Here is a 23,765-nt window from a genome sequence, read left to right on the forward strand (position 1 = left end):
GATTAATGACCCGCAACAGACACACCGAACCCTTAGCTCCCTTACCCCCCCCTTCTAACTAACTTTGAGACACAATAATAGAAACCCTTTTTTTTTCTCTTTGTAAAAATGTAAATATAAAAAAAAAACTGGGATTTTTGGTAGCAAGGCGATTATAATCTTATTAGAAAAAAGCGCCGTCGGTAGTAGACAAATTAGCTACCTATGATCTTGTCCCTTTTTCTCCAAAAAAAAAAAAAGAAAGAAAGAAAGAAAAGGAATAGCACCCCCCAACCCCCCTCTTTTTATTTGTTAATCAGTTTTTTTTCTTTAGAAAGAAGACACGAGACAATGAACCTTGCGAAATGAGGTCGGATATGTAGGAATTAGAACGCGATAGTTGGTGAAAAAGAAGACTGGTTTATCGGTATCCAAATAAGAAAGTTTCCCGGGTGTCCCTTTTATTGTTTTCTTTTGTGTCCATGATTTGAAACCTTTTGTCGTAATCAATCGGTCCCTATAGCTTTCTTGGGGAAAACTAGAGGCCGACATAAAAACCGCTTGAGCATCGTGGAGGAAATAGAAGCCAATCCCAGAAATTCAATATAAAAGTAACAAAAAGGCAACAAACGGACAAGCGAAGCAAAGAGACCTAGGAGGCAAAGAAAAACGACCCTCAAAAAAAAACCGCAAGTACGAAGTAGGAGAAAAGCAAAAAGGAAACAAGAGAAACGGAAACATTCAACCATCCATCTCGGAATTATCCTTCAGCAAACCCGGCGGAATCTGCCCAGGACGAATGGTATCCCGTCTCCCCAACCCTTCGGCCGTCGTATCTCCCTCATCATAAGTCATCCCATCGATCATCTTAGCATCAACTCTAGCTTCAGCAGCCGATGGTGTCGTCTGGTTCGACGCAGGAGAATCAGTGGATCTGCTCGCGTTACTACTATATCCGTAGTTTGGGATCACGATACCGTCTGGGGCGTTTGAAACTCTAGGAAGAGGGGAGACGGCAGGAGCGATAGTACTGACATTGTTTGTAGTAGCAATAGTGTTATTTGGAGCAATAGTTGAGATTGTGGGAATCGGTTGCTGCTGCTGCTGTTGCTCAAGTTGACGACGAGCTAGATAGGCCATGGTCTCTCGTTTGGCTTGGGTGCTATTCGGGCCTGAAGCTTCGCCTTCAAGGGAGCCATGTTCATCAGCGAGCGATGAGATGACTGAAGCAGATCCAGGGGTATGTGGGACAGAAGGCGACTCGAAATAGTCCTTAGTTGGAGCGTTGAAGGTTGAATGGTTTGGTGGAGCTCCGATCCCACCTAGACGGGCGACACGTTCAGCAGCAACGTCCATGTTCATATGAGGGTGGTGACCTTCGTGACCGTCCTTGATGGCGGTCGTGGAGAGGGTCGAAATGCCGCTGGCTGGAGTTCCAGGGTCTGAGCCAGTGTCGCCGGCGTTAGAAGGGGTGGAGGGTAGGTTCAGAAGTGTGGTTGCCATGATTGTAGTAATTCTAGTTGGATGTGTAGAATCAGGTTATATTCTAGAATTGCTCAAGAATATCGTTGGCTGTTGGTGTAGTTTGAGGAGAAGTGGTTAAGAGAGAATTAGTATTTCTATGATGTCAGAGGGAGATAGTGGTGAGATAGATATGGGTCGGCCAATTGGTGAGAGGGTTTATGATTGTCCAGGAAGCTATCCGAAGCATCTAGGGGTATCGAAAGCACTAGAGCGACTCACTAGATGGGATTGAGGACCAGATATTGGCGGAGGTGAGTTTGGACCGTTCTAAGAATCGAATGAGTCGAATGTTTCACAGCGGGATTGAAGATGATGGATGGAAGGAGGGAAGAAGTATGGATGGATGGATGGGTGGAAGGGTGGAAGTGTGGAAGTGTGTTATTGTGGTGGTGGTGTGATGGGTGGACGGATGGATGGGCTGCAATCCACCTACATACATGTATACAACTAACAACCAGCAAAAATTATCCCCAAATCAATCGATCTAGATGTTTCTTTCCAACTTCAAAAAGCCAGGTCTACCACTAGGGCATACGTGGGTCCCGCCGGATCGCTTGTAGGGATAAATGGGGCACTGAAACCTCTGAAACTGCGGGGAAACAAATATAACGAATACTCTATTCGGGGGTTCAAGGCTGCGCCTAGAACAAAAGCCTAACCGTCTACTGCTGGTAAAAAAAAACAAGCTTCGGGCGAGACACAAGAAAAAGATGGTTATGCAAGTATGTATCAATAAGACCTTTTTCGAAAGACGATACAGAGCAAAATGGTATTCTCCAAGACTGACAGCTTATTTTAAAGGGCGAAGAGGGGGGGGGAGTATGCACACCAATGCAATGCAGTTATGAGATAAAGAATGAACCTCGCATGCCACGCTCCGTTCCAAGTTGTACGACTTTCTAGCTAGCTTGTGGCTTTTTTTTTTATAAAAAAAAAGTTGGAAATCAGGGCCATCTCACGTAACGTTAACAGGGCATATGGCAGTACCATTGGCTCATACGCAAGCTGGATCAGGGTCTTTTTTATCCTGCGAGTTAGCATGCAGCCCGGTTGGTCGAGCCGTCGTACGATCGCAAGCATCACTGGACAATCACGCTTCCGTTTTGGGTGCGACTTGAGCAGTGTCGTGTGACGTCTGCCAAGCTGGAACCCCTGGTCCTGTGTCCTCTCGCGTAGTCTGCGGGCGTCATTAGCCGAATGGGTGAGGCTTTCATGAGCAGGGATTGCCTTCTAGGGTATACGAACATACACGATGATGAGATACTACGGGGGTATATATTCAGAATCCTACAATATCCTCTCCGTGTCTCAAGCACTCCATGTTGCCAAATTCATGACGGGACAAATCTTTAGGCATAGCTAGTTGTATGAATCGTATGGGAAAGGCATGGTCTAAAAATGCCTCCGCTCTAGTAGTGGTAGTAATAGTAGTAGTAGTAGTAGTAGTAATTAACCTAGAACAGGTAGAAGAACAAAGATACACAGAAGAAAAACGAATGTAATCAGTAATAAAAAAACAAGGTCACTAAGTCTTTATTTGTGCTGCGGTTAATAATAATCAAAAGAGAAACGTAGAGAGAAAGAGAAAGAAAAAAAGAGCAGTAAAAAAACATTATTCATGAGACTGCGCCAATGCCCGTGTTACTACAAGTGGAATATAAACCGAATTGCGCTTATGCTCGAGACAGAATAGCAGTGCGACAACAGGGACGAAAACCGCTTCTTCTTCTTCTTTGTACATATGTATATTCAAAAAGGACTATTTTCTTCACGCCACTTCCACTTTGCTTTTAGCTTTGCTTTTATTGTCGTTTTGTCATTATTTAGCTGATGCGGTGGTCTTGGGGAACTCGTCCGTCGACCATCCAGAGATATCAGTGTTGTTGTACTTAGTTGGCTGGAGAAGACCAGGGAAGGCGCTGATCTCGAGCTTGATGTCTCCAAGATATCGTTGACCCTATCGTAACATGTTAGCGTTGTACCATAGACGGAAATATCGGGAATGGGCTCTTTAAACTTACAACAACTGGACCGACAATCAAGGCAACAAAGAGAACGAGAAGAACGAAGTAGAGGATGGAAAAGCGGATGACTCTTCTCTTCCTGAGCTTGGATACCTTGGAGGAGTAGATTGGTGGTCGGATTTGCTTCGATGGTCTAAGCCAGAAGAGCATGACACTGTGGAAGCGGTCGGCGAATGGAATGATGAGAATTGGGAACTGAAGGAAGAGGATGAAGTGGCCCACTAAAAGCACAAGTTAGCATTTTCATTTTCGCATGTAAATCAAGACTTTTAACTTACGAATGCAGTCGGTGGCGAAGAAGCCCATCTCCGTAGTCTTACAGAGAAGCTCACGAGCCGGCTGGGACATAGCATGGAGACCAAGTCCGTACCATTTACCAGACCAGAAAGCGATGTTACTAGCATCGGTTTTGAACTCTCGAGTAAGTGTGAAGGTGATGAGCAACTTGTAGATAAATCTCTGGATGGCAGTAACGGCAACCAATCCGAGCATAGCACGGGCGAAGCTGAAGCCTTCGAGGAACCAAAGAACCTCAAAGAAGACGATCAACATGACAGTGGCGATTCCGTGAGCAATACCGGCGAGAACAGCACCGAATTTCTTGCAGCACATTGTAAAGATGGGACCCATACAACAAGCCATGGCGAAGAATACAGCGCAAACTCCAAGATTGACAACGATGGGGCCAACCGCGATGATGGCAATACGGATGAGAGAACTTGAAGGAACAGTTGTAGTTGCAGTCGGGTTTTTTCCAGTGGCCTTGGTGACACCAGTCTGGGCGTTGATAAACAGATATGGAATCAAAGTGATGACAACAAGACCCAATGGACCGATAACCTCGTTCCAGACGATGTTGGTGATCTTCGCCCTTGGAACGTCGCCAGAGAGCTTTTCGGATGGGTCACCGAGATTCTTTCGCTTGTAACCGGTGATTCTGGTACGGGATAGACGGCAGAAAGCAATCCAGGAAGAATGGTTGGCACGGGTGTTTCCGCGGGACAGCCATCTCAAGAAATCACGGTAATCAATGAAGAAGTCATTCCATGCGAACTGGTGCGGGTTGAAGAGGTATGGGCAGATACACAAGGCGAGCAATGAAGCCCAGAAATAGATCAAGTGTGGCATCCAGATCGTGACAGTGGCAAAGAGCAACATCATCAAGGAACGAGCACCAAGGTATATCGAAGGCCCGGCGAAACGGGAATAGAGAACACCGAATGGAATACGGGCAGTAGCGAAACCACGACCGGTACCGATGTATCGAGCGCCACCAAATGCCAAATTGTTGAGAATGGAGTTGGCATAGATTTGACAGACGAAAACTTCGAAAAATGGAGAGAAAGATCCAAAGTGCTTCGCAAGACGAGTGGTCGCTCTCCAAAATCCACGTTCCGCAAGTTCCTGAACCACAAGCGGCAAGAAGGCAATGGCAAAAACGATCATGATAGAGACGATACAACGTTGGACCCAATGGATGACAGGGATAAGTTCGTAGCAGCCGACGGGTCGACGAGGATCGGTGATAGGGGCACCTCTCCTGAATTCGCAGAGTGTGACTTCGTGAACAAGTGCGCCGAGGTTGATCAAAACCAACATGAAGAGCTGCACCGAGAGGATAATGAACAAGTTGTTGATGTGGAAACCTGGATGTGCGTAGAAGAAGGACAAGAAACGATCCAATGGTAGCTGAGTTCCGAGGTAGTAGTATTCGCGAGACAACATTTGTTCACCCATACCAGTTCCGATCTTGGTTGTGAAGTTAAGAATCGAACCAAAACCCAAATCACGACCTTTACCGCACTGGTAGTATTCGCAATGCTTGATACGTCCACCACGAAGCAAAGCATTCATACCGGCGTAAATATCTTCGTTGAGATGGAGACCCTTTTGAGCCTTCGAGACACCACCACGAGTCGTCATGAAAATACCGTTCAAGAAATCCGGATGTCCGTAATGGAGCTTGCCACCAATCTGAGCGAGAGTTCTAGCGAAGAGAGTACCGAATGTTTGTTCCTTTCCGGCGGCGACGTCACCCAAGATACCGATGTTCTCGGAGAAAATATATTCACGAGCACCCAAGATAGCGACAGGATTGAATTCTTCGGCAACACGACCAGGAGAGTACGGCGAGACATTATCAGTGTGCATCTCCTCGAATTCAGCGAGAACGCTTCGGATCTTGAGACATTCCTCGAGGTAGTTGTCCTGGTTGGCGTCGATAAGCTGGATGTATTCACCACGGTAGAAGATAATGGCATGGTTTTGGTTGTCAGATTTTCCATCACCGAGAATTGGATTGCCAGAGAGCTGTACGCGGAATTTGGGTCTGCGCATTCCGTTTTCCATGAGTTCAGAGTGTCCATCGATAAGAGCAGAGTAGATTCGTGGTTCGTCGCCCTCGTTCTCTGGAGGTTCCTCGTCAAGATAGGCGATTTGAAGGTCGGGGTAAGCGCGGAGTAGGAATTCGGTATTCTCCATTTCTTCTTTCTTGAATTTGGCATAACGTTGCATAGAAACACAAATCTTGTACTTGCGTCGGGCCATACGCTCCAATTCCTTTTCGAGTTTATCAGTGTTTCCTCCAAACATCTGGACGACTTCTGGGTTCTCAACGCGGTAAAGAAGCTTGATCGCACGGCTGTAGTTCATGAAACCGGAAATTGTACGGTAAAGAGTCTGAGACCGAAGCGATGCCCAGATACGTGTTCTGAGCGTATACTCTGGGGCAGCGGACTTGAAACCAATGCAGTAGAAGGGGAGGTCATCAATCTTGCTTCTGACGGTATCCTTTTCGTTCTTATCATCGGTGTTGGCCATTTGGGAGGTTTCATCAGCGAGAATCTTGGTATCCTTGACGAAGCAGTCCCATTCGTGGGGGTGAAGCTGCTTGAGATACTCGAGAAGGGTGACACGGGAGTACGGATCATCTTCGCGAATGATCTCACGGAGGGAGAGAAGAATCTTTTCGGAGTAATGAGGAATGAGGACGGTGAATGTTGGCATGTTATCAACGGGGACTGGTTCAGGGATGGGAGTCGAAAGTGACTGGGCAAAGAAGGAGATACGACGCTCAGCCTCGCTCTGGCGCGGGAAAAACTCTGTCTTAAATGAGTGATCTTCCTGAGAGACGAAAAAGGTGGGTGCTCGTAATGTTCTCTTGCCCTCTTGCTCGGATGGAACCTGATGATAGAGCAGTTTCTGGACGTGATCTATGGCCAAGAGATGCTCACGATACATCGATATGACAATTGCGTTCCAGACCTGGCTGATGAGAACCTTTGGCTTGTACTTGATCTCCATGTCTGTTGTAGCAAGAATCTTGGAGTAGATACGCTTCGGCAGACGGGAGAAGATGTTTCGCCAAGGACTCCAGATAGAGACACCGAGATAGAAGGAGCGGAAAACGGAGAAGATACAGTTCAAGATAATGTACCAAAGGTAAGTATCAAGGAAGAACAGGATCATGTTGGTGAAGTACATCAAACCGAGCAAAATCTGCGGTTGATATGTGCAGAGAATGTCAGCCGATGCGCCGAAAAGAGCATCACCAGAACAGAGCTTGACCGTGAGGAGAGACAAGATACGAGCGGGATCCTTGATGTTAAGGGCCAAGAAATAGTAGGACTCGATGAACTTAGCGAAGAACACGAGAACCCACAGACCGTAAGACATCCACATGTCATTGCCCTTGAGACGGGGGTAACTGGCTGTGAATGTCTGGCTGGCAACATAACGGCGCGAGTTCTTGCTCATGTAGCTTCCGAAGAGACCTCCGATAGGCATGATAGAGAAGAAAGCGACGGTGGCCACAGCAACAAAGAATTGAACAATGCCGAGAACCTTCGCGACCTTGGTAGATTGATCGAGAATGAAGAAAATGCAAACCGAGGGTGCGACGTTGATAACCAAAAGGAGGATGATGAAGGCAAAACGACGAGACAAGTGCTGAGCGCCAGCCCATTGCCGCGGTACGAAGGCCCATTCCGAGAGAGTTGCGATTAACATGATGATACAAGCGACCGTTCCACCTAGCGCGACTGCAGACCAGTAAGCAGCCTCATTCGGTTGGTTGTTCAGGGTGTAGACGTAATCCTTGGTGAAGAAAGTTGCAGAGTTGTAAGCTGTGAAGAACCAGTACATGGAGATGTGGATGACCCAGATACGATTGAAGTTGACAGCCAAATGCCACCACGACCGGATCTCTTTATATGTCTTGAAAAAGACTTTCTTCCAGTTAACTTCCTTGAGTTTGTGCCATCGAAGATGCGAGGGAACGTCGACTAGACGGCTCTTATCCTCTAGAACGATGCGCTCGATACCTTCAGGATACCAGAAGAGTTGGTTCATGTCATCGTAACCGATAATATTATTATGGTCGCGCTCTCTCCTGACGTACTTGCCATCGACGATCTCGTAACCTTGATCACGGCAATATTGGTAAAGAGGTGTGACGATTTCCCTTAGGTAGGTACCTTCCTCAACAGGCTCTGTTTTGTTCTGACATTCTGCGCTCTGGTAGTAGTCATCCGCACATTTGAAGATAAAGCAGAGACATTCAGCCATAAATCGGACCTGGTTGGCTTCACCCCAGCAGAGGAGGAAAAGAGCAACCTGTCGGACTCGCTCATGTTGGGACATTCTGTTCATGCGAGTTTTCCATCTGTACTCGGCGGCTTCGAGGCTGTTGTCACCCTCGAGTTCTTCGAGAGTTTGTTCTACATCCTCAGGATTCTTATTCTTGGCTGCAGCCTTCCGCGCTTTCCTTGTTCGGCGGTCGGCCTTTCCGAGCTTCATGTTTGCAAAACCGACAGCATCGTCAAGGTCGAGATGAGCAGCAAAGTACCATTTCCGGTAATTGGCGTTATCTCCTCCAATGTAGTCGGCGTGGAGGGTCAAAAGAGCTTGGTTGGCAGTCATACGAGATGCACGGGAATCCAAGAGTGTCATAAAGTGGTCGTACATGTTTCTCATACTATCTCTCTGGAAACCAAACTTGGCAGTAAGGTCCATAAAGATATCTTCGATTTCCTCCTTGCTCACGGGAATTTGGTTTTCCGCAGACCAAGCTGGATATGGCTCCTTGGAACGTTGGCCGAGCGGGAGAGCATTGTAGTCGATGGGATAGTTTGGAGTGGAAGCACCAGAAGAACGGTTTCCACCGTATGAAACCTGGGATGAAGCTGGTCGGTAAGCCCGTCGGCCATCTTCCTGATAACTGTTGTAACGTTCATCACCACGTCCGTAGTAATCCATTTCTGCAGCTCTCGCCATGTCGGATCTCATTGTAAAATCGCTAAAGGTTTCGGATTCTTCCTCTGAGCCGCCGCGTCGTTTCCCCTTGGGCTGGCCTCCCTGGCCGGTTTGATCGTAGTCATAACCATCGCCGTAATACCCCTGATCGTAACCTTGGTTTTGGTCGTAATAACCGTCCTGACCATCCTGATAAGGATGCTGACCAGCATTGTAATATTGACTACAAAGAAAAGATGGGAAACGGGTTAGACGATATTCAAATTGTGAAAGAAAAATGGGTTTCGATTGAAGTTTGGGAGAGACAATCATACCCATCTTCATAATAATTATCATTCTGGTAGTCGTATTCGCCTTGGTATTGGCCATGCTGGTCGTAGCCACCATGTCCACCACGGTCATCGTAATAGCCGTCCTGGCCATTACCGCCACCGCCATGCTGCTGCTGCTGTGGTTGTTGTTGCTGAGGATGGCCGTAGCCATCATCATAGCCTCTACCGTGACTAGCCATGGTTCATGCGGTAGCTGCTCGAAGGCGAAGGCTCGCCCTATGATGATTGGAGGGAACAGTCAGCGTTGAAGTTTTTAATTTACTTTATTTCCACCGAAGAAATCGATAATTATTAAGAGTGTTGGGGAGGAGAGCCGTGAGGAGGGAGATCGACAACGGGCGAGGTGGTTCTTTTTGTCTTACCTCAATTAGGCTCGCGTTGGCTGGGAAGGAAAGAAGAAAAAAGGTCGTGGCAATACGTCAAGTGCTATTAGAGATTAATCGATCACGCTTTTTTTCGGGCTAAAGGGATGCGGGATTCGTGGTAAAAAATGTAGTGAAGCGCGGTGTGGTGTCGTGGTTGCAGTATTAATACACAATAAATTTAACGACGGACGCTATTGCCTGAAGGTAGGGAAAAATAAGAGGAAGCCGTTAGCATTACTTAGAAATAGAATGGAGTTGCATGCATGCAAGATCGGATCTGGTATCGACCAATCAATCGATATGAATCAATATCGTGAAGAAAAAGGAGAAATGGTGATGGCGGGGGGGAGAGGAGAAGAGAGGGAGGATGAAGAAGCAAAAGAATGGAGAGACTCCTGCTCTCGGTTGGTGTTGTGCTAGAGCCGAGGGATGGGATGGGATGGGATATAATTAGATGTGGGAGTGGGTGGGTGGGATATGCACTGTGGATGGCATCGACATGGAAATGGACTGGACACGGAAATGGCCTCGAACGTGTGTAGTGGTGTTTACAGTAAACAAACACACACCGGCCGATGCTATGGAAAAGGGGACCTGTAGACCGTAGACGAGGCAACAACAACAAGAAGCAGCAAACTTCCAGCAAACCGAAACCCAAACCCGAAGCTTGGGCCGGTTCCTTATTTTGCGGGTGGGTTTAAGGGGTTGGAGGGTAATAATAATAACCAGAAGGGAGTGGAGGTTGCACAAACAGGAAGGAGCGTGTGAGTTTATTACAAACTTGAAACTTTGTTGGTGATGGTGATGATAATAATGAAGGAAAGAATAAAATGAAAAATGAAAAATGAAAAATGAAAATGAAAAACTAAAATAAAAATAAAAGAAGAATAGAAGGATAGATAGATCGGTGGATATTTAGCTGCAAATGAAAGGAAGGGGATGAAAGGTAGATGGGAGGGAAGGTTGGGACCAAGAGAGAATTAAGAAGGACTGGGACTACCTTCGTCGACCAATGTCTCGAAGTCGGCTAACGATAACGAGTGAAAAAAAAAAAAAATGAAAAAAAAGGACTGGTCTGATGCAACATGCACGAAAGTCCCATATCGTTTAGGTAAAACAGCGAACGAACGTTAACAGGAGCTTTCGTCGGAGCTTCGACTTGACTTGAGAGCGAAAAAATGCAAGGGCCCCAAGCAGGCTAGACACTCCTATTTTTGTTCGTTCTTGGGGGTTTGTCTCCTTTCAAAATGGAAGGCCACCGCCGGCTGGGTGGGCGGATAAGCCACACGCTCCAACCGAACCAGCGCAACAAAATGGAGCAGGTTTCACCCTGCCCAATCAATAACCTCTAACCCAAAATAAGAAAAGGGACGGATGGAAAAAATGTGGCAGGCTTGTTTCCAAGAAAAAGGGACATGACATGCTCGAGGACATCAACGTTGGAGCTCTGTTCACGGAAACAGCTTGCGATTCTTTCCATCTTCCTTCTTTGGAGCTGTCACAGAATATAACAAATGTTATATTCTGTACAACAAAGAAGGAACCAAAGAAACATAAAAGACAAGCATTTGACCATTAAATCTGGCGCCTGGGCATATCATGTCCTCATACCTCCATAGTAGACCGAAACTACCTCGAATGAATACTCAGGGGGGGTGCAGCGGTGAAATGTAGAAGGGAAACGCGAGCCGCAACAAGCAGCGTTTCAGAATGAATGGGAAATATGTACTTGCGTACTATGTATGTATGTATATACTTATATATACTACACTTAAGCAGATACGACAAAGCATCAAAGCATAAGCACCTACCCAAAAGATTAACAGTTCTCTGTTCCTGTCCAACTAGCGTTCGACGCAGCCGTAGGCGCCGTCTCGAATATTATATAACGATCGATCGTGTATTTGTTTTACAACAACACTAAGGGTTGCTGATAGGTGTAAATGTTGGGCGTCAAGTAAGGAATGGACGATAAGTTTCGACGAACAATGATAACTCTTGGTCGGAATGCTGCAAAAGGCGGGAAGGAAGGTTGTCGAAATGGTATTCCCGTTGGCTAATCCCCTTTCCTACACGTACCAGCGAAAAAAGAGGAGACCGGAACGATTGAACGGTTCTCAACCCCAAGCGAATGTCGAAACAAGATCTACGTCAAAAAGGAAAAAAGCGAAAGCGAAAGGGAAAGAAGAAGAAGAAGAAGCTGTTGGTTTTTTGTTCCCGTCAAACGAAAGAATTCTGGGAAGGAAGATGTAGAGAAAAGGAAAAGAAGGTGGAAATAAGAGCAAGAGAATTAGAAGGAGAGGAAGGGAGAAACTTGTACGAGAAAGCGTCCATGCACGGTGAGCTTTCGTAACCAAAGCTCTGGGCACACGAACCAGACCAGGAATCGACTAACCCCCGTCGCTGGGAAAGGGGAAAACCCACATACAAAACTACCAGGGCAGAAAGGATGCAGCAAATTTTCTTACTGTGGACATAGCATCTAGCTTTCTTTCCTTTTCCTCAATCGCGTGTGTGCGTGTTAATTCCTTTGGGCTTCAAGCCACCATCCATGGGGGTGCACCCATGGTCACCGGTGATAGTGTATAACTAACACCGTCAGACCTGTCTGCGACTCCTATAATCCAGCGCAGCTCATCATTATTCACCGACCCACTGAATGCCTCGCGGGAACTGATTAGCTCTGTTAAGAGCCCCCCCCGTTCCGGACCGGATTCTGAAGTAAAATCCCAACTACTTTAGTAGTTAGCCCAGGGGATTCAATGCATTTCTCAGCAGAAACTAAACATTTAAACGTCTCGAAGGATGCTTTTGCAGCTGGGCGAAGCTGTCCCCTGAGGCTTTCGACCAATACCCCTTATCAATACCAGACGGGCAAGTCTACCAGAAAGGCTTTAGGCCTGCGGATGTACCGGATCCCTTGCACCCAATCGATTAATTGGAGATTCTGCTGATGGCACAGCACAGCAGCACACAGCACACAGCACAGCGGGCAAACCAGCAGCAGAACGAGGTGCCGTTTCTTTTCTCCGGCGTTAACCAATTAATCTATTTTGATACACCATGCTCTAGACGGTTAAGACCTGGTCCGTTGCCACCTAATTAGTGCACTGGAAAGGTGAAGATCCGGCCGATTCACGTCAAAAAAGTCTGTGCTATGTATGCGTGGACGAGGGTGCATCGGTTTGGAATTGATTTCCTAGACGGCACGAAATTAACCTTCATTTCTGGTTCGTCTTTCGTCGAAAGGTCCACGAGATGTTGCAATTGGGGGGACCGAAAAATTAAAAATAGAATATTGATTTTTTTTGCGCACGATAATAGCCTGGTACGGGTTTGTTGGTGTGTGTGGCGTCACCTGTACATCGTACCGTTGGCTCTTGGAAATTTGGATCTCGCGAGTCGGATGAAAAAGCACAGAGCTCAAGGACTCCGGAAAGCAAGCTTTTTTTTGACGGCATCTCTTTTTTGCGGATTTGATGCGTCTACCACCGCTACCATAAAGGGTGTGAAGAATTTCGAAGGAACGACGTCAATCATGAACCCCCAGCGCGCAGAGAGAGTGATAGTTAGAGTTTTTTTGTTTCTTCCATGCACGTCTGGTCACCGATATGCATGCAGTCGATGCGTTTTTAATTTATACTTGGACATGGGTGCTTATCAAGGAAGAAGGTGTTTGATCGAAGCGATCGAAACGAAATAGTGGTTGTTCGACATGCCGCCATCCGTCGAATCAAGCCATCATCGACGACATTAATATAGCAGATGGCATTAATGGCCATTACGTCGATAGCGACATGTCGACAGGAAAGTTGTCAAAAAATATGCATGTTCAAAGTGGAAAGGCCAGGTATTCCCGGTATACTGGGTATGTTAGGTTGAATGGGATTGCTAGAATGGGTAGTAACGAAGAACCCCCTCGGCTATGCAATCTCATAGGTCGTCAAAAATTTGAATAGAATCTTGAATTTGTTCCTTGGAAGAAGAAAAAAAGTTAATTAGATTGAATTGAAGAGATCGAGCGAGAGAGGATGCATGTTTGGCGGTGTGTTGAGCAGGTTGTTGTTTCTCTTGGAACCCGGACAAGTCTCGACCAAGACAACATCGCCATCGAGTACTAATGCTGCCTTGCATTGCCGCCGTCAGGAAGAAAAAAAAAAAAAAAATACAAAACAGAAGCTAAAAAAGTACGAATGTACAAAAGGCGAGTGGAAGCGAGGAAACAGAGGTGGTAGAGATATCCATCCGGACCGATTGGATGTTAATGTGATACGAAACATGCGCCGATGAAGTGTGAGAGAATCTCTCCGAATGCTTCTGTGACATGGTCTATTCCCAAAGCAGTTGGTGGTGTGTTTCCCCCTTTTTTTCTTTCCTTCTTCGCTTTTTTCTTTTTATTTTCTTTTTTCTAATGGTCTTCCATGTAGGTTGTACACTGCCTGCCAGGAACAGGTTTGAGAGATGATGGTGATGTGCATAACATAGCATAACATACCAGAACTACATGATGGATGTAACAGATTCTCGATGATAGAATGCATTAGTAGACTACTAAGTACCTAGTAGTATAGATACTAGAAGATGGATAGGGGGATATATTTGGATCGATCATCAAGTTGTATACATACATACATACCACCCTCCCATACAACATCACCAAGAAGTATCTAAATCATATACAACGTGGATAGACGGTGATCATGCCATGAATGCCACGCCGTCGCCATGAATTCTGATCACCGCTCGACAATCCACACCCGTGACATAAATTAATGATTATAATTTATTAAAAAAATATATATAATTTAATATCGTTGAAGAAATGAACATCTCGACAACCCCGACCGGTGAACGAACATTCGAACGAATGGCAGCAAAAGACCCAGCTGGCCGAGATGCTTGTGTCATGCCTGCGAAGACCTACGAGATTAGGCCCAGCGCTGCTTGGAGGAAGGTTGGAGGCAGTGAGAGTGGTGGACAAGAACGACAAGCGTCTCACACAGCCCCCCATCCCAATCATATCCTATTAGGTCCCAGTTAGGTCCCAGTTGGGTTTGATCAGTTGAATTGGGTTTATCCTCGCAAAGTAGCATGAGACTTCCCCTTTTTTCCCTTTTTAAACGCTCTGCAACGACTTGGCTCGAACACAAAACCCTGATTGTTCGCTCTCGTTCGTTTGACATTTTTGACACTTCTCTTCCGACGCTCTCTAACTCTCTCCGCTATATTATTATCTTCATCTACCAAACTTCTTCTTTTTTATTCTTCTTTCTTTCTCCACACTCTCTCATTCAGACACTCGTTGCACTTCTTTTTTTTATTTTTATTTTTATTCTATTTCGTTACTTCGACTTCATTCGCTCCCAAATACACATCCAACTTTCAAACTTCACGAAATCGTTATAAACAAACAGAACAACAAACACAACAACAAGAAATAAAAAAACCAATTCTATCTTTTGATTTCTCCTTTTAGGCCGTCGAGATGAAGTTCACATCTGCAGCTGTTGCTGCCCTCGGTCTGGTAAGCAGCGTTTCTGCTGCTGCCTTCAAGAAGCGCGCTGCCACCGATCCTATTGTCGTCAAGGGATCAAAGTTCTTCCACAAGAACTCCGGTGAACAATTGTACGTTACACGACATTATCCCACTTGAACACAAACATATCAGTACTAATATATAACCGTCGTATAGTTTCATGAATGGTGTCGCCTACCAAACAGATCTGAGTCTTGTCGATGCCTCTGACCTGCCAACCGGTCAACAGTTCGTTGATCCTCTCACTGACATCGAGTCCTGCAAGCGTGACGTTCCTCTTCTCGAGGCTCTTCACACCAACGTGATCCGTGTCTATGCCATCGACACCACCAAGTCTCAGGATGCATGCATGAAGTTGCTCAGCGACGCTGGCATCTACGTTATTGCCGATTTGTCAGAGCCCGGTTTGTCTGTCAACCGTGATGCCCCTGCATGGGATCACCACCTGTACGAGCGTTACACCGCTGTCATCGACAAGCTCCAAAAGTACGACAACGTTATGGGATTCTTTGCCGGTAACGAAGTCACAAACAACAAGAGCAACACCGATGCCTCTCCCTTCGTCAAGGCTTCCGTCAGAGATATGAAGGCTTACATCAAGGAAAAGAAGTACCGTGAAATCCCAGTCGGTTATGCTACCAACGATGATGAGTTCGTCCGTGATCAGCTTGCCGACTACTTCAACTGCGGACCTGCTGAGGAGTCTGTCGACTTCTGGGGCTACAACATCTACTCCTGGTGCGGTCAATCCTCCCTCAAGACCTCCGGATGGGACAAGAGAACCGAGGAATACGCAGACTACAACGTTCCCGTCTTCTTCGCCGAATACGGTTGCAACGAGCCTTCCCCACGTAAATTCACTGAAGTCCAAGCCCTTTACGGTGACGAAATGACCCCAGTCTTCTCCGGTGGTATCGTCTACATGTACTTCCAGGAAGCCAACAACTACGGTCTCGTCAAAGTTGACAAGTCCGGAAAGGCCACCAAGCTCTCCGACTTCAACTCCCTTGAAAGCCAGCTCGAGAGTGTCAAGCCAAAAGGTGTCAAGATGAGCTCCTACACTCCTTCCAACACCAAGGCCCGTTCTTGCCCAGCCCAAAGTGAAAACTGGAAGGCCTCTGCCGAACTCCCACCAAAGCCAGACCAGCCCACCTGCGAGTGCCTCCGTTCCCAATTGACCTGCATCCCAGCTGCCAACTTGGCCGAGAAGAAGTACGGAGACATCTTCGGCTACATCTGCGGACAGCTCGGTGAGGGCGGTTGCGACGGTATCGCTACCGACGGTGCCAACGGTGTCTACGGATCTTACTCCATGTGCGATGCCGAAATCCGTCTCGGATGGGCTCTTACCCAATACTACGAATCTCAGAACAGCGCTGCTTCTGCCTGCGACTTTGACCGTCAAGCCAGAGTTGCCACCCCAACATCGCTCAACTCCACTTGCTCTAAGATGGTTGATGCCGCCGGTGGTACTGCCGGTAAGGCTCTCGGATCCACTGGCACCAAGACCGGAGAAAACAGCAGCTCCAGCGACAAGCCAAACGCTGGTTCCTGCCTCACTCCCCCAGCCGGTCTTAGCACCTTGGTTGTTCTCGTTGCCTCCTTCCTCGGTATGGGAATGATCATGTTGTAAACGGTTGTGTGTAAGTAGTATACATATAGAGCGCATGGTTTTATTTGATCCTTTTCATTTGTTGGTTTTTTTGAATCTGGGAACCGGTGCTTTTTAGGGTTCACGAGAGACAGAAGGGGAAAGAGAATTACATACAGCATGTCTGGTTAGCTTCCGAATATTTCATACAAAGGGACTAATCTAATCCAGAACACAAATGGAAAGAGAAAACAAAAAGAGGACTTGGGAATACAAATATTTGTAATGCTATTTCAAACACCAAATTAATTGACTTGTTCAAGCACCAAAACAGCCGGTCTCTTCTACTTTTTCTTTCCTGTATACTATCTTCTTCTTCTTTCTTCTCTCTCCTCTTTCCATTGGCAAGGCGTCTTATCTTTTTTATTATTGTTGTTGGACCTTCCCTTTTGCATATCGCATTTTCGCATATCAAAAGAATTGTTGTAGCGATTTCTTCTTTTTCTTCTCTTCTTCATCTTCATTTGTCTATTTTTTTGATACCTTTTTTCTTTTCTTTCTAACTTTCACTTCATTTGACTTTCATTTATTTCATAGCGTAGTACGAACAATCGTAGTTCTGATGTCCTGAAATACAAACCATACATACTTTTCAATCGTTAAACCATCTGCACTTAATAACATGAATCCTCGCGTGAAAAAACAAGCCTAGTCGCATCAGTAGTAACCGCGCGCTGGCGACCTGCATAACATAGTCCAATCCAATCCAATCAAGCTCAGTCGCATAAACTTCTTTTCCCTTCTCCAAACAAAAAAACCCTTCACCAAAGAGAGAAAAAAAACAACCTTCAACCATACCAATTCAACAATGCCGCCACGAACAACCTCTACAAAACCCGGCCGGACCGCATCATCATCATCAGCGGCAGCATACAATACCTCGAGTCCTCTCGCGAAACGGCAAAGAGCTGCCAATGTAACATCATCATCCTTACCATCATCATCATCGAAACAGACATCCACAAGTACGGGCAAACGTACCAGACGGCGACGAAAGCCTAGGACTGAGGGTATGTTTAATTTCCACCCTCTTTCTTTTTTTCACTTCACTTCTTTTCATATGATTACGATTCTATTTAAAGATATAATTAATCCGTCCCTTCTTCCCTTCTCTCCCCCTCTCTTCGATCTCGGGACGGAAGAGTGGAGGGGAAATGGGAGGTGGAGGAACGGGGACCTGCATATCTTTAATTTCCATTGCTTGTTTCTTTTCCGTTTCGTTTGGAAAAACTTTTAAAGTTGTTTTGTGAGAGGGAAAGACGAAGTCTGGGGAAATTAACGATTACGTTGATTCACGGGCTGTGCAAAAAAAAAAAAAAAAAAAAAAAAAAAGAAGACATCCAATACCAAAACCAACTTCCAAAGGAATGTAACATCGAATAATTAACTAACCAATGGAATTCCTTTTTTAGTTTCGAGTTCCGAAAGTAGCAGCGATAGTAGCAGTGATGAGGATAATGCCAGCAGCAGTAGCAGTGAAGATGAGGAAACTGCCGTGAAAAAGAAGGCGAAGGGACCGGTAAAGAAGGTCAAGGTAAGGGTGGTTATTTCCCTTTCAAAACTTCACGAATCCAATACAATTTGGGGGGTTTTATTTTATTTTATTTTATTTTTATTTTTATTTAGTTCCCCATGTGGAATGATGGGATTTCTTAGGGGAGATTTGGCTAATTTCTTTTTAACTGTCAATTATCGAGAATAGCAGGTTACAGTTCAAGCCGCGAAACCCGAGTCTGATAGCTCTGATTCTTCATCATCCTCATCGTCAGATGCAGAGATGGCAAATGCTCCCTCTTCCCCCAGCTCTTCCTCCGATAGTTCAGACGCCGACGAAGACGACGAAGATTCAGATTCATCAGATAGTTCAGATCCGGAAGATACCTCTTCAACCCCCAAGAAATCCAAACCATCCAAACCGGCTCCATCGACAACCTCCGCCCCCTCCATACCTCCACAGCTACGATCAATAACTACTTCTCAAACAGAAAAACAATTTGAAGAGTATTATATGAAGAAGCTGACGGAGGAGTTTGGAGAGGATCTTAATTCTGTTAGACAGAGTAAGGACTTTACGGACAGAAGTTTGCCGGTGCTGGTGAGGGCTTTGAGGGGCGGGGTGAAGGGGTTTGGAGAAGAGGAGATGGGTGTCGTTATCGCCTAGGTAGCCTATATCAATTTTTTGAATAGGACGGTGATAGTGCATACTATACCGATCTATGATATTGAACGATTGTTTACCGTTTTTTGAACTGTTATAAGGAAGGAATGGGTTATACATGTACGATATGGGAAATGTAAGAATATAGGCCGGCGTTTTTCAGTAGGAAGAGCATAGACACCCTTAATAGAATTGACTTTCCAATAATGATAATATTTTCAAGTAAAATCAAAAAGGATCTATAGATCTATAGATCAAATAGGTGGATCCTTAAGCTTCCCATCCTCATCAAAGTAGTCTGATGTTCTAAACACCCTCCTCAGACTCTTATCTCCCATATCAACTCCCTTCCAAAGATCCACCCGTCTTCCTTGGCTGATATTTCTCTCCTCCGACCTAACCAACTGCTCCGTTTTATCCAATTTGGTAGAGAGGTCTTTTATCTGTGGCGCAATCACTTGCGTCAACAGGTGCTATACATATATGTAACATAGGATAGTAATAGTATTAGTATGTACCTATGTAAGGATATAATAAAAAAATATAGAGAAAAAATACGAGAGACAAGTAACAAACCTCCAACCGATCGATCTGTTCGAATGTATGTTTCAACTCGACAGCGACGGGGATTAAAACCTCAGCTGTGGGTTCGATAACATTTGATACTTGGGATTGGATATCCTGCAGGTCATCCTTGTAGACTGTGTTCGCGGTGGTGTAAGAGGATAGTTTGTTGGTGTAGAATGTATCCTAATATAATATATTATAATATAATATAAAAAATCAGCCTTTGTACATCTACATCAACATCTACATCTCTATATCGATATCTGTATATACCGATATAGATAGATGTAAGATAGTAAACGTACGTGCGACCGGGCGGTGTGCGAACGGAGGAAAGCGGCAAGTTCGTCAGCCACCTCGGACGGGAGCTGGGAGATGTTGAATGCCGACGGTCGGTCGTGTTCTTCCCCGCCCATTATATTATATTGTACAGTCACACGTACACATGTACATCTATCGATGTTAATTGAATTGAATTTGAATAGATGTATCTGACTTGATTCGACTGATGTTAGAGACAGATAATAAACGTTGATGTCATGGAACTTAATTAAAAGGTTACTAGCTTACCAGATGCAGTTGGATTGTAGATGCATTGCCCAGCCGGGTAATCCACCGTGCCGCGAGGGAATTCCAGATCGTGTCAATTGATACCCGTTTCAGTCCGAGCACTGCACCGCCCGGCTTTTGGATGTATATGTATACTCTATACTAGTACTATGATATACTATCATCTACAATATTAATATTATAAGACTGTCTAGATGCCGCTGCTTCGAAGTACTTCTCTTCTCCTCTCTTCTCCCCTCTCCTCTGCATCCTCTAACTACATCGAATCAAGCAACTGACATCTGATACGATACCACAGCCGTTATCCGTCGCAAATCAGCTGCTGCCAATTGCTGCGCCATAAACCCAAGACGTCTGTCCAATTTCCAATTTCCCTCCCTTCACATCTCCATTATCACCTCTTAGCTTACAGGAGGTATTTTATATTATATATACTCAGGCAACTAGGGCTTGGTTGTATGCTGACAGTTGGTGGAAAACAGCTCCCGGATCTAGAAATACCTCTACTCTCCCAATACCTTTACTGAAATTTAACTTTCCGTCAAGATCCCATCTCTTCCATCTGCATCCGAAGCCCATTTCTGCAGCTGGAAGTCATCCGATTCGCAGGCATCGTTGTCCTGTTTCTGTTCCTGAATCGAGAAGAACAAGCAGTTTTTGCGCGACAACCTCACCCGCAACACCAAATTCACAACGCCAGACCCGCCCCTGCGCTCCTTCCTCTCCTTCTCTCTCCTCCTCTTCTCCTTCCTTTGGTAGAGCTGGTATATCGATAGCTTCGATATCTTCAGCTTCAAAATATCCTTTTCATTCTTATTCTTCTAGTTCTACACTTCTTCAAAAATTACCATTGTCGTATATATATACGCAAAGTATACCTCACAACTATAACTTCGGTCACCATCATCATCATCACCACCGTCATAGCTTCCACACCAAACCAGAAACACGCTCCCAAACCCAGTCAGGTTCCCCACACAGCACACGATCACATTACCCCGCGGGACCCACTTCTTCCTCATCCTATCCTTCATCTTCACCTTCATCCGATTATAACTATAATTATAATAATAAGCACAAGAAGAAAGACCAATCCTACTATTATCACTCCTACTCAACCGCCACTATCACAGCTACATCTACCTTCCTAGCATTGATAGGAATATACTCCGTCGCATCGGATTCCGATTCCAGTATCTACCATTATAACACCCTCCCAGCCGACCTAACTACTCTTCGCTCGCTACTCAACTGGTGGTCCCCGAGTCAATCCGATAATAGTAACACAAAGACCACAAGCACTGCTACTACCCCGCCACAAACCCCACCCCCCGCAGCAATGGCATCAACCGCCCCGGGCCGTCCCGAGACCCTAACACCCGAGCAAGAACTAAAGCTCAAAGAATTCTGGAACGTAACATTATCCCTCTTCGGCCAATCCGCCGCCCAACTCGAAGCCGCAGCATCGACATCTCTCGCCGAAGACACCGCTGCATTATCACTCGAAAACGCAACCGCTGAAACAACAGCTGCAGCTGCAGCAGACGAAGCAGAAACAGAACCTGCCGCTGGCGGCAAGTCGAAATCCAAACGTTCAAAAATCTTCAGCAGATCCAAAAAGGACAAGGAAAAGAAAGAAAAGGATAAAGACTCCAAGGATAGCAGCGTAAACAGCAGTAGGAGTAACTTGACAGTTCCAGAAAGCACCATTTCGAACCGTCCTTCCCCTCCACCGGGCCTGACCACAGACCCTGAGGATAAATACAACCAAGGCAAAGACTTCAAAGCCGCTTTGGCAAGCCAAACGCCTGAAGAACTCCGAACGACATTCTGGGGTTTCGTTAAATACGACAATCCAGATGCTCTTCTCCTTCGCTTCCTCCGCGCCCGAAAATGGGATGTAGAAAAGGCCTTGGTGATGATGGTATCAACGATGCACTGGCGCGGTCAGGAAGTCTACGTCGAAGATATTGCTCGTGAAGGTGAAGCAACTGCTTTCGCAGCCGAGAAAACGGACAAAACAGCAGAAGGGTTTATGAAACAGTTAAGGATGGGCAAGAGTTATATCCACGGAACGGATAAGGAGGAACGTCCTGTTTGCTATGTTAACGTCAGGCTACACAAGGCGGCCGATCAGACACCTGAGAGTTTGGAAAGGTATACTATTTACCTGATTGAGACGACAAGGTTGATGTTGAAGCAGCCCGTCGATACTGCTGCGATTGTATTTGACATGACTGGGTTCGGAATGGCCAATATGGTGAGTTTTCCCCCCTCCCTCGTCCTATTGAGAGAGAGAGTATCAGTATTAACCATGAACATCAGGATTACACACCCGTCAAATTCATGATCAAGTGCTTCGAAGCCCACTACCCAGAATGTCTGGGTATCTGTCTCGTCCACAACGCTCCTTGGATCTTCCAGGGTATCTGGGTACGCTCACCTCCCCACTCTTCTACCATCCAAAGAAACTAACCCGAGTCCCGCCCCCTTCTAGAAAATAATCCGAGGCTGGCTCGACCCCGTCGTCGCCTCCAAAGTCCACTTCACCACCAAAGCCACCGACCTAACCGAATTCATCTCCCTCGCCCAACTCCCCAAATCCCTAGGCGGCGACGAAGACTGGGAATACAAATACATCGAACCAACCGCCACCGAAAACCCATCGATAACATCCCCAACACCGGCAGATACAACCGAAAAGGAATCATTAGAAACAGAAAGATTAAGAATCATCGAAGAATATGAGAAAAACACCAGAGAGTGGATAAAAGAAGAATCAAAGGGGGCCAAGGTTGACACCGATGTTAAGGATGAAAGAAGCGGGTTGAGGGAACGGTTGAGGACGAATTATTGGGGGCTTGATAGGTTTTTGAGGGCTAGGACTTGGTACGATCGTGTTGGGATTGTTGGTAAAAATGGCGATGTGGAATTTTATCCTCAGAAGGATAATAAAGTGGAGGATACGAAGGAGAAGGTGAATGGTAATGGTGCTTCTGCTCCTGCTGCTGTTAGTGCACCGGCACCTACTTCGGATGATGATGAGCTAGATTAAACTTCCTATCCTATAGAAGGGGGGAGGGGGGCAAGCTAGTGTAGAGGTAAGTTGAGGACCATAATTTGGGGGGAGGGGGAGGGTTTCCCCGATAGATATCCCATATGTATTCTTCCAGCCGTCACAACAGGAGGACGTGTGTGTGTGACGAGAGTATAGTAATTTTCCATTTAACTAACCTCCTTACTAAGTATTTACTTACCTACTACTTCTTATAAAATACTTACTTATCAATATAAGTTTATGTTTTCTTTCTTGTGGCTTGTTTTACTCCCAGTCTCGACCTTTTTTTTTTCTTTCTACGACTCTACATCACTAGAAACCAACTACCATACGGTACCTACCTATATCCACATAGATATATCTATGTACCAAGTACCTGATAACTCTCCTTTTATGTATACTAATTAATAGATATTCTCTTATATATGGATTTAACAGATTAGGGGAGCCATTGAAAGAGTCTCCAAAGCAAGCATGTTGATCAAAACCAAGTCAAAAAAAGCTAGTTTTCTCACACTCGGATCCCATACCTATAAGATCGATCACAAGCTACGAATATCACTTAATATGGTTGGTTTCGAATTCTAAGTACTTTAAATTTAGGTCATTTGTATACTATAGTCTGAATTCTGGTCTTACTAAAATATCTTTAAAAAAAACCTCCTCCTCCTCTTTCCAATCTGAAAAAAATACACCATTCTCTTCCGTACTTTTCTTCATATATCATAAGACGTACAAAGAAATATCT

General features: G+C 45.6%; 6 protein-coding genes across 6 annotated transcripts; 3 read left to right on the forward strand and 3 right to left on the reverse strand.

The window, feature by feature from the left end:
- Positions 1-720: 720 nt before the first annotated feature.
- On the reverse strand, positions 721-1,482 carry AOL_s00054g490 (uncharacterized protein; the record flags this gene model as incomplete). Its single annotated transcript, XM_011121806.1, has 1 exon — positions 721-1,482. One exon carries the CDS (start codon positions 1,480-1,482, stop codon positions 721-723), a length of 762 nt encoding a protein of 253 aa, XP_011120108.1.
- A 1,840-nt stretch (positions 1,483-3,322) lies between these two features.
- On the reverse strand, positions 3,323-9,291 carry AOL_s00054g491 (uncharacterized protein; the record flags this gene model as incomplete). Its single annotated transcript, XM_011121807.1, has 4 exons — positions 3,323-3,460; positions 3,525-3,748; positions 3,806-9,003; positions 9,095-9,291. 4 exons carry the CDS (start codon positions 9,289-9,291, stop codon positions 3,323-3,325), a joined length of 5,757 nt encoding a protein of 1,918 aa, XP_011120109.1.
- Positions 9,292-14,962: 5,671 nt separating this feature from the next.
- On the forward strand, positions 14,963-16,646 carry AOL_s00054g492 (uncharacterized protein; the record flags this gene model as incomplete). The annotated part of the gene is made up of 2 exons (XM_011121808.1): positions 14,963-15,102; positions 15,170-16,646. The coding sequence occupies 2 exons, from the start codon at positions 14,963-14,965 to the stop codon at positions 16,644-16,646; spliced, it is 1,617 nt and encodes a 538-aa protein (XP_011120110.1).
- Positions 16,647-17,472: 826 nt separating this feature from the next.
- Positions 17,473-18,825, forward strand: AOL_s00054g493 (uncharacterized protein; the record flags this gene model as incomplete). The annotated part of the gene is made up of 3 exons (XM_011121809.1): positions 17,473-17,674; positions 18,077-18,198; positions 18,367-18,825. The coding sequence occupies 3 exons, from the start codon at positions 17,473-17,475 to the stop codon at positions 18,823-18,825; spliced, it is 783 nt and encodes a 260-aa protein (XP_011120111.1).
- A 251-nt stretch (positions 18,826-19,076) lies between these two features.
- AOL_s00054g494 (uncharacterized protein) lies at positions 19,077-19,805 on the reverse strand (the record flags this gene model as incomplete). Its single annotated transcript, XM_011121810.1, has 3 exons — positions 19,077-19,295; positions 19,399-19,572; positions 19,695-19,805. 3 exons carry the CDS (start codon positions 19,803-19,805, stop codon positions 19,077-19,079), a joined length of 504 nt encoding a protein of 167 aa, XP_011120112.1.
- Positions 19,806-21,298: 1,493 nt separating this feature from the next.
- Positions 21,299-23,014, forward strand: AOL_s00054g495 (uncharacterized protein; the record flags this gene model as incomplete). Its single annotated transcript, XM_011121811.1, has 3 exons — positions 21,299-22,219; positions 22,285-22,392; positions 22,457-23,014. The coding sequence occupies 3 exons, from the start codon at positions 21,299-21,301 to the stop codon at positions 23,012-23,014; spliced, it is 1,587 nt and encodes a 528-aa protein (XP_011120113.1).
- Between the last annotated feature and the right edge of the window lie 751 nt (positions 23,015-23,765).

Source organism: Orbilia oligospora (assembly GCF_000225545.1).
Source record: "Orbilia oligospora ATCC 24927 unplaced genomic scaffold scaffold00054, whole genome shotgun sequence".
Lineage (NCBI taxonomy): Eukaryota > Fungi > Ascomycota > Orbiliomycetes > Orbiliales > Orbiliaceae > Orbilia > Orbilia oligospora.